The 10,940-nt window shown below is 40.9% G+C and overlaps 1 protein-coding gene across 1 annotated transcript; it reads left to right on the top strand.

The window, feature by feature from the left end:
* Positions 1-3,086: 3,086 nt before the first annotated feature.
* On the top strand, positions 3,087-4,761 carry LOC129380824 (torsin-1A-interacting protein 1-like). The gene has a single exon (XM_055062855.2). The coding sequence runs from the start codon at positions 3,314-3,316 to the stop codon at positions 3,974-3,976; it is 663 nt and encodes a 220-aa protein (XP_054918830.1). The 5' UTR covers positions 3,087-3,313; the 3' UTR covers positions 3,977-4,761.
* Positions 4,762-10,940: the final 6,179 nt, after the last annotated feature.

Raw genomic sequence — 10,940 nt, 5'->3', positions numbered from 1 at the left:
GCACGGCCACATTACACAGCACTAGGACCAGCATGTTTAATATCCGGTACATTGAACCCACATACATGCATTTTTACAGTGGAAGCATATGCAATACTCTCTGCAGTAAAGCACATCAAGCAAACGAATCTGACTAGGGCTATTGTGTTCACAGACTCATTGAGTGTAATCCAAGCCCTAATTAATCTACGTAAACATAAAAACACTGTTTCTAATGAACTGTATACATTGCTATGCTCAGCTTATAGCTAAACAAATGATCATCCTATGCTGGGTACCTGGCCACTGTGGCATAAAAGGCAATGAAGGTGCTGACGAGAAAGCTACCTCAGTAGCTTTTAGCGACATGGACATAAACATACCCATCCTAGCCACAGATCTTAAACCGTACTTGTGTCACAAGCTGAAAATCCACCGGCAGAAACAGTGGAATGCTCAGATATCAAATAAACTGCAATTGATCAAACCCAAATTAGCATATTGGGTATCGGAGAGAACACGATATAATGAAGGGCTCCTTTGCCGATTAAGAATAGGACACACGTATGGCACTCACTCTTACCTCTCGACTGGGGGTTATCCTCCGACTTGTAGTAAGTGCGGCCAAAATCTCACAGTCCTGCACGTGCTTATTCAATGCCCTGCAATAGAAGCACACAGGAAAAAGTATTTCATTTTTGCATATCACGAAAATATACCTCTTCACCCGAAATTTGTTCTTAGCAATGAACCGCTTTTTAATCTGAAATTAGTCTTAGAGTTTTTAGCTGAAACAGACACTCTGAACATCATTTGGCCAGGGAACTTTTAGTGCATGCTTAACCGCCCTTATACTCAAGGGCTTTCTTAAAGCTATACTGTCATTGTTATGTTTTGTTGCATCATGCTTTTAACGAAACCCCATTGCCATAGCCCACAGCCCAACTTAGTGTCATTATTTTAGCACCTATATATTTTACGCTATTTACAGCGACAGGTTTTAGGCCCTTCTACAGCCATGTCACATCTACCATGAGGAATTCATTTTCCATGCCATTCACAATGCATCGTTAACATTACCGCTTGTCATGGCGCTCTTTGGCCATGCCTGGCCCTTGCGCCATAAAACATCACACATCATCACATAACACAAAATCAAGCTTCTGCTGCCGCAGCAAGCAAGCCAAGGTGTAAGGTTTTGTAGCAGGTGAACCCTGGCTGCCGAATGGTGGTCGTAAGGAAAAGGTCAACAAAAATATGAACCTCCGAAATTTCGTTCGTGGCAACGATGTTCATGATGCGACTTGTGCAGATTGAGTCCGAAAATTTTAATAAACCAGCTTTCAGTGCATAAAATATCAGTTGCCGTTTTACATTGGCTTTATGGTGCCTGTGGCAGAAGCGCAAATAATCTCAAATAGTCGAGCTTATTCAAAATATTGGTTGACAAAGCAGACTGGAAATTCTGTGAACATTTTTATCCCTTCATTGTTTTCAAAAGTATCTCAGATTTTCTTTTTTCTTGGCAAGTGATGGGAAATACTGGCCAACATGCAATGACCAGTATGTCACTTCACATTTATTCTACAGTATTCTGCTATCTTAACTGAAGGTCACCAAGAATTAAAAATTGCCAGAGAGTACAACACGAACGGCGTTCACTGTACCTTGATGGACGCTGTTCATGTTGGCCACTGTAAATATTTCTCATTCATTGTGCACAAATATATTTAATTAGCTAACTTTATAAATTTATGTAATCAGTGAGATGTCAACAAAAAAGTTCTCGAGGACGTTGAGAAATTACCGATAACAGCATTTAAAGCAACTTAGGGTTCATGAAGACCATCTTTTTAATGAACAAGAAAGCCCATGAAATAAAAAAAAATAAGAAAAGCTTCGCTGTGACCGTTACAACACTTCTGCGTGTTAAAGACTGCATCAATTTTTACAGAAACCTCGTCAAATAGGGGCACTGGGAACGAGTGTCTGATTTTTGCTCGACTGATCAGCAATTTTTGGCGCGAATCTTTGGTCCTTATCAAACGTGAGGTAGTGCAATCTTGTAATGGTTCGCTTTTTCAACCATTGCAAGATCGCAGCCCAGGTTTGCACATTAATAATATACACAATGTACTAGAGGACATTTCCGTATGAGACCGCTTTTATTACTTGTGCAGGAATGCGTAGTTACATGGATTTTTTGATAATTTCAGAGGCTTTTTCTTGCTTTTTTGTTTTTGCTGGAAAAAGGACCATTCAAGACCTAGGTTGCTATATACGCTGTTATCTGTCATCTCTCCATACATTCCACAACCTTTTCATTGACACCTTCTTGAATGAGTGAGGTAATAGATGTAAGCTCATTAAACTTAAATATTAGTTGCTTGTTCACAATAAAGAAAAACTCAATTAGCATTAATTGACCTATCAGCATAGAGCAGGCAGTGTTCGCGGAAAGCACTAGATTATATTTTTCTTGGCCACATTTAGTTGGTACATCGGCTATACAACTTAATCGTGTTTTATGAGAAAGCCGTATGGGTTTCCTTTGTAACTTCATGGTACAGTTGTGGGGATGACAATTTTCCCTGCAATGAATTTTGCTCGCATAGCGGGCGTCCGCAGAACTGATTTGCCATGACCTAATAGTGTTCTGCAAAGTCAAATAAAGAACACCTTTGCTTCATCTGCCTTATTACTTATATTAACCTTTACCAAGGTGCTCCAAGGTGCATACTTACTGCTCCGAAATGGACGATTCATGTTCCAAACCTGCTCCAAAGTGAAAAATTTGCTGCTCCCAGAGCTGCTCTAAAACTTCCTTGGCCGCTTCCATCGCTGTGGGTTCCTTGGCACTCTGTGAAGGCTAGTGGAGTTCCCCTAGGCCAGAAAGTTTAAGAACTCCTGTTTAAATGGTAGGCAGTGCATGCACAATTATGGAATGTTTGCATACAAAATAAGCAGTTTAACAAAACGGAAAGTGCTTATTGATTTTAATAAATATCCGTGTACGGCTGTGACATGCTTTACATATGTGTACTTTTCTGTGCATGTGCATAGTCATTGAGATTAGTGTAATTGAAGGAGCCTTTTAAAAAAATTATTCAATTCTCTATTTCCCTTCTAGGCACATAAGCCAAGTAATACACAGGCATTATATCCTGACCTCACACCCTATAAAAGGAGACTGTCTATTCCCAGAAGTGCTTCACCATCTAGGCACAAGAAAGAGCTACCACCACAGAGTCAGCAGGCGTCCTACTATTTGTATGTAGGTGCACTTATTTGTGCACTCGTACTACTTGTGCAGTACCTGATCAGCGAACAGCCAATGCCTTTGTCATTGGCTGATAGGCGCCTTGGAACATTGCGAGAGCATCTTCGTAAACTTAAGGACACTTTTGTAGCACAGCCTGAATATAATTGGCAGATCATACGTAGCTCTGTTATGGATATGATCAATGACACTGGTGTTTATTCAGGACCAGCTGTGATCACGTTTCTTGCATCCGTTAAAAATGAGCGTTTTGCAACATGTCTTTCACAACAGGTTGCAACTGCCTTGTCATACACTTTCGATGATGGTGGAGATTATGGAACTATTGCTGCTGATGAGTTGTCAGTGTCTGAAGATGTTGCACGGCACATAATTGAGAATCGGTGCAAAGAAGTAGTAGAGAGGCGGCAACGACATGTAATGGTTGCCTCGCACCTAGAGAAATGGAACCCTGATGCAGCAATGATGCTGCACCCCTTGTGTGACCAGGAAAATGCTTTGTACAAGAACGTAACATACATTCTAACTGTGTTCACAAAGCATGAAGATGTGTCCGGCCAGAGGGAAAGAAAAGAGTATGATCATCTTGCTGAGAATGCACTTAACAATGCTTGGGAGTCTATGGACACTAACCAAAGGCATGCCATCATTAGTAGGGTGACTGGCAATGTTGTGTTGGTGCGTGAAGATTCATCATCATGTGTGTCAGCTAGCTAGGAAACATTTGCTTGAGTAAGTACTGTTTCTGATCTGATGACTGTGATGGCTTTTATGCCTTGAAGGTGCAAGTGGCATGCCGAGAAACAAACGAGTAGGCCTCTTTCATTGGCAAGGAAAGTGTGCAAAGTGAAATTTTGTAAAATATGTTGCGCCAATTTGAAGTATGAAACGTTTAAAAGAATGTTCACATGCAATTTTGCAAGTCTTTCCTTTGTACCTGTTTAAATGCGCTTTGGTGACATGTTGTAGCGATCTCCCCATTTACATGGGTTATCAACTGAAGGCTTGCAGTGTGTTGTGGTGGCTATCTTCCAGCAAATTTTGTGAAATCGGGCTTTGTTTCTTATTGAGGCAAAGCTTCACATTGTCATTGTCATGTGTTCAATTTTTTGCATGGTGGTATTTGCTATTTGTTTCTGTGTCCATTATTTCATAAGGCACAAATTTACAGACACAGCGTTATTGGCAATATTTACCATATGTAGTCACAAGTGGAGATATAGTAACAGGTGGATGTTACATCTTGACAATAACCAGTTGGTTAAAGTTGGTGAGGCTGTTTTATCCTAACAGATGTATAGCAGTGCAGTTTGAGTTTGGAAGTTGAAGTTGTTGTGCACAAATCTCAAGTAGTTGATGTAATTATGGCGCACTTTGTGTTTTAGCGTGCAGCTGTTGCTGTTGACTTGGCCAGGGATGTGCTGGCATGACTGTGCCATTTATTTGTACAACAAACTTTGTATAAAAAATTATTATTGTTCAGTAAATAATGCAAACCGTTATATTGAGGATTGGTGTCTCTCTTTTTTTCTTTTGTAACATTTGCAACATGGTTTCTTGTCCTTGCTTGGCCATGTTTATGTAGGTTATTCATTAGTTCCTTTGCATTCAATCGGATGCTTGCTATTCTGCATAATCATCGTCAGCCTAATAGTGACCAAGTACAGGATGAAGCCCTCTGCCCATATAATGTTTATAATTACACATAATATAGTTTTGTAAAAACTACTCTGCAAAACAAATCACAGTACCAGAACATAGCCTGGTGAGAGCTGCACATTACACTGGGTATCAGGTACTGCTGGATTTGTTAATGCGTGGGAACTGTAATATAATTTTTCTCTTATAAATTGCTTATAAATCAGTAGTGATATTCATACTATTGAAGCAATCTGGGCAAAGCTGCAGGACTGGTAATTGCTTTTAAATAGCACCTAAACAGATGATGCATACACCTGGTGATTAATGGATATGGCAACATAACGTGGCCTCCGAGATCTTCATGCACCACTCTTGTACTTTGTTCTGCGTCATCACGGAGCTACAAAAAAAAGGGGGGGGGGGGGAGCATGGTGTCAGGCAGATAGCCTCAGAGCAGGGCAACCTACTCTGACGACGACGCTCCCTCCCTGCAGAATTTATCTGCACATTGGCTCTTGGCATGGAGGAAGAAGAAAAAAAACTAGGAAGGAAGGAGCATGACGTCAAGCCAACCTCCTTTGATGCTGCCCCTCCTCCTCTCCAGGAGCTATATGCGCATTGACTGAAAAGTAGGCCCTCCATGGTTGCCTCGTCTTTCAGTACATTGTTTCATGGTAGCTGTTGGTGACACCTTCGTCAAATTGACTTCTGGTACTCGCTCTACTCTTTGCCACTCACTCTATTCGCAGCTTACACCATGGCAGTTCATCATTGCGAGTTCTTTGCTCTGCAGTTCTCCACAGATTTATTTCAGCGTGTATGCAAGGAAGCAATAAAATTTTGTCATAACAGAAAACATCTTTGGTACATGAATGCACCTGCATTAAACACACAAATGTATGTTATTGTAAATACTGCTATTACAATATATTGCCACATCGCTGGTGTGAATTAAAGCATTGAAGGGAGCCTGTCACAAAGCATCAAATGATCATGCATACGACCCAGTAAAGGGTGCAAAATTCTTAGAGACACGCTTAATTTGGAGCGCTTTTACTTGCACTTCACTGCACACCTTAATGTTTAGTTCAGTAGTGTTGATTGAGGGCTGTCAAACTGCTTTTGCCTCGGTGTATTGCGAGCATGAAGAAGTTGAAAACGACAAAGTACAGTGTGTGTTCGTATACAGCAAACATAGTCGAAGAGTTGTGTTTTGCACTTTGCGTCTGAGCAGGAAGAGCGACTCTGTAGGCATATCCGATACCTGGAGATGTGCCATTATTTCACTCCCAGAACGGGGGAAGACTCGGACAAGAAGTCGACCAGCAGTGAAAGAAACATGTGAAAGGTAAAAATAGGCATTTCATTGCTGCTGTTTTCAGTTCTACTTTTTCGGTCTTTGAGGAATGCAGGAAACGAGAATACAGTGGGTAGGGAGGGAAAAGATATATAGATTGACTGTGGGGGATCTGAAAGTTGATTATAAGAAAATTACGTGCCGGGCATTCGAGACTGAATAATGTTACAGGCATTTTGAATGCGCACCTTCCGAGATGCATAGAGTTGAGGTGAAGTGCGTTGGTATTGATGGGAAATAAACATTATTATTATTATTTATCATTATTATTATTATTATTATTATTATTATTATTATTATTATTATTATTATTATTATTATTATTATTATTATTATTGCATCTGTGTGCGGCATCCTAACTCATGAAGTCATTCAGATCACTTTTCTCAGTATATCCCACACTTCTCTTGCATTGAAAAGGTATAGATAGTCAAGTCACCCGCACTTCCTTTTCTGCCTGAAAACACTGCACAGGCCGATCACCGCGTGAATGATTCGCGAACCGACCGCATGACGCCGCTACCATCTGAAAGTTATGGATACACCATAAAATGTTTTACGCACTTCGGGGCATATCTTGTCTCCAGACGATAATCGTCATCTGTGTTGCTTGTGTTTCTTCGAAATCTCTGCGCTCGCCACTTCTGTCAAGAATGCTATGTTACAAATGAGTTACAACAAATGATTGAGGACCTTAACAGAGAGAGTGTAAGAGTGGGGCTGAAGATTAATATGCAGAAGACAAAGATAATGATGAATAACCGGGCAAAGGAACAAGAATTCAGGATCGCCAGTCAGCCTCTAGAGTCTGTGAAGGAGTACGTTTACCTAGGTCGACTAATCACAGGGAACCCTGACCATGAGAAGGAAATTCACAGAAGAATAAAGCTGGGTTGGATCGCATACGGCAGACATCATGAACTCCTGACTGGAAGCTTACCATTATCATTGAAAAGGAAGGTATACAATCAGTGCATTCTACCGGTGATGACATATGGGGCTGAGACTTGGAGGCTGACCAAGCTTGAGAACATGGTAAGGACTGCGCAAAGAGCGATGGAACGAAGAATGCTAGGCATAAGAGTGGATCAGAGGGCAAGCAGGTATATTCAGTTCAGTTTTATTTCCTTAAAGACCCCTTTGCTAGGGGTATTACATAAGGGGTTGGTACAGTTGATGATGCAACACAAACACAGGTATACAGGAAAGTTGTACAAGAAAGCTACATTTTCACAAGCGCATAAAAAATATATATAAAAGAAAATGCATGAGGAAAGCAAGTTATTTTTCAGCCAACAAAAACACATTTTGGAAAAACGATGTCGGGCAAGTGATTTCAGCGACGTGGTGGGGAAGGGCGTGCCAGTCTGCTGCTGTGCGGGGTAAAAAAAGATGAGGAAAAAGTTGTATTGGAGCGTGGCCGTAAGACTTGTAATGGGTGCCCAGTTAGTAGCGATATGCGTGCGGGTGGTGTGATATATCGCTCATGAATTAGGGAACTGTAAAAGAACTTATCAAAGAGGCAAAGACTGGCTGTAGTGCGGAAACGTACAAGGAGCTGTAGATCAAATTTTGCTCTTAAGGTTGATATGCTTACGTCGTATGAGTAGGATGAATGGATGTATCTGATGACGCGGTTTTGAAAGGACTCGAGCGTGTTAACAAGATAGACTTGATATGGATTCCAGATGGGTGATGCGTATTCAACTTTCGGTCTGATAAGGGATTTGAAAGCTAGGAGTTTTATGTTCGGCGGGGCCTCACGCAAGTGTCGTCTCATGAAGCCAAAAGTTCTGTTAGCTGACGAAAGTAAAGTATGTTGAAAATATGCGTACCCCAACTGAGATCACAAGAAAGTGTGGCGCCCAAGTACTTAAATGATTCTACTGATTCTATGGGTACGTTTACTATTGTATAAGAGGACAGGAAAGGGTTACGACGGTGGGTAAAATATATATGTTTACATTTCTTAGGATTAAGAGTCATCAGCCAATGTTCACTCCAAAACTGCACGATGTTAACCCTTTACTGCACAATTTTTTGTTTCCTCAAAATATTATTCATGGAGTTGTAGGGAAGCATGAAAGTAGCTTCACTCCCTTGGAAACTAACTTTAGCGAATTTTCGTCGTTTGAATTTGCAGAAAAATTGTATGTTGCATATTTGCAACAACGTGCAAATAAGCAAGAGTTTGAAAATGAAAGATAGGGCTTTGTGTGATTCATACTCAGATGTTTATTTGCATGTGACGATCATTGGTGCACTTATGTTTTAGTGTGGAACAAAAAAAAGCAATTGTTTTTGTTTGTACAGCACAGATGGTTCCCACACTTCGTGTAGTATGCCATGGAGATCCCCGTGCAGCCAGGAAACAATGCAGTGTTTTCGCGTTATTGTCAAAATTTAAAACATAGAAGCACAGATGTAAGGTTTGGCCCTTGACGACGGGACACGGCAGCGTGCGGATGCACCGCATCCTTTTGAAGAAAAAAGAAAAGAAAATTCGACCAGAAAACATCTTGCGCACATATTGAATCGAGATGTACCTACACTCTTGGTTATCGTCACTCCTGGAAGGGTCGCTGCCTTCACAGTCAGGAGGAATTTCTCGGCCATAAAAGTGTTTGGGAGCCATTTCACTTTTCCGAAGAAAGTAAACCATTCACACGTTGTTGCATTTGCGCAACATAGCAACGTTCCGTCGCCAGGAACAAACGATTCCGAGAAAACAAAGTTTTTTGAATCTACAGAGTCAGGAGGATGTGGAGCTTAGCGTAAGAATTTCTTTTTTCCTCTTTGTCTTATGGAGAACTACATTTACAATTGGCAAAACTTACCTGTATCACTGCTCGCAGGCGCGTGCAGCCTCCGCCACGTTTGTTTTGCTAGAAGATGCGAAGGATGAGCACAGATGGCAGCACAGGCGCCGTTTTTTAGACTAATGTCGCGGAAATGCAACAACGTGTACAGGCAGCTCCAACAGACTTTGCTTCTGTTTTTAACGCCGTTCATCGGAATGTTGCGTAAATGCAACAATGTGCAGTAAAGGGTTAAGACTTCGTTGTAAGGTGTTTTCGTCAGTAGCATTAGGAAGTGGATGGTAAATCACGCAGTCATCAGTGAAAATTCGTATCTTGCAAAATACGTGTTGGGGTGAATCACTAATGTAAATTAAAAAGAGAAGAGGACAGAGAACTGATCCCTGAGGGACATCAGAAGTTACCGGGAGGAGGGTGAATGATTTGTCATTTACAGAAACGAATTGGTAGCGATCAGTAAGGAATGCTTCAAGCCCTTTGAGTACGTCATGGTGTAAGTTCAAAGAAGAAAGCTTTAGTAGTAAGTGGCGGTGAGAAACTTTGTCAAAGGCCTTTTCATAGTCCAGAAAAATAGCGTCAGTTTGTTCAGCGTCAGAGTCAAGGTTTACATGCAAGACGTGCAGAAACAAAGCTAGTTTGTGTTTCAGGAGAGACCCTTACGGAACCCATGCTGTGCCGAATGAAAAAATTGATTCGCATCCAAATTATTCATGATCAATGAGTAGATTACGTGTTCCATGACTTTGCACGGAAGGCTAGTTAGAGAGCTGGGTCGATAATTTAGTGGTGTGTTCTTATTAGTAGGCTTGTAGATGGGAACGACCTTACCCACCTTCCAGTCGTGAGGCATGGAACCTGTAGAAAGTGGCTGCGAGAATATAAGACGCAAAAATGATGAAGAAATATATTTTGTATTTTTTAGCAGTTTAGAGTTTGTACCATCTATACCTGCTGAGGATGAAAGTTTAAGGTTTTCCATTATACGCGAAACACCATCAGGATAAAACACCACGCTCGGCATGCTAGAAGTTATGTTGCAGGGTACATTAGACAATGGAACGTTATTATCATTAGAAAATACTGACAAAAATGCGTTGTTAAATATGAGTGCGCACTCAGTTTCAGGCATGATTTCCCCCATATCATTGACAAGAGTTATAGTGCATGTGTTGCCTGGGTTGATAACTTTCCAAAATTTCTTGGAGTTGTCTGTTAACATTTTAGGTAAGTCATTATTGAAAAAGGACCATTTGGCATTGCGGACAGCACGTAAGTACTCTCTCTCAGCGGCGTAATATCCCATGAAGTTGGGCTTGGTCTCTGCTTGGCATTACGAAAAAGCCTTTTTTCCTTATTTTCCAACCTCTTTAAATTGTTATTGAACCAGGGGTTTTGATGATTCTCACGGAATGTTAGTTTCGGGATATGCTTGTTTGCTAGTTCATTCATTTTATTTTTAAACAGTTCGCATTTACCTTGAACAGATCTTTCAATGAATGAGGTTTTGAAAGACTGGAAAAAATGTGCACAATTCTTCATTTATAGCTTCGAAGTTTGCTTTTTCATATAGGCTGATAGTTTTGCTGGAAAGAACACGCAGTGCTGAGGCAAAGTCAAATGTGGCATGAATTACACTGTGGTTGCTGATAGGACGAAGGTAGGTAACTGATGATAATGTCTCTGGATGGTCAGTAAGTATAAGGTCCAAAATGTTTGCGCAGTTGTGCGTTATGCGTGTCGGCTCTGAAATAAGCTGTGATAAGTTAAAATTCAAACAGATGTCGACAAGTATTTCGCCTCTATGTTATTTATTGCGGAAGTCAGGTTATTCCAATCAATAATGGGGAAGTTGAAGTCGCCAAAC

This window comes from Dermacentor andersoni, chromosome 1, assembly GCF_023375885.2.
Source record: "Dermacentor andersoni chromosome 1, qqDerAnde1_hic_scaffold, whole genome shotgun sequence".
NCBI classification, from domain to species: domain Eukaryota; kingdom Metazoa; phylum Arthropoda; class Arachnida; order Ixodida; family Ixodidae; genus Dermacentor; species Dermacentor andersoni.
This window is presented reverse-complemented; position numbering and strand designations above follow the sequence as displayed.

Bases quoted from the DNA above. Each gene is read 5' to 3' on its own strand.
- LOC129380824 (XM_055062855.2), top strand. From the start codon at position 3,314: ATGCCTTTGTCATTGGCTGATAGGCGCCTTGGAACATTGCGAGAGCAT.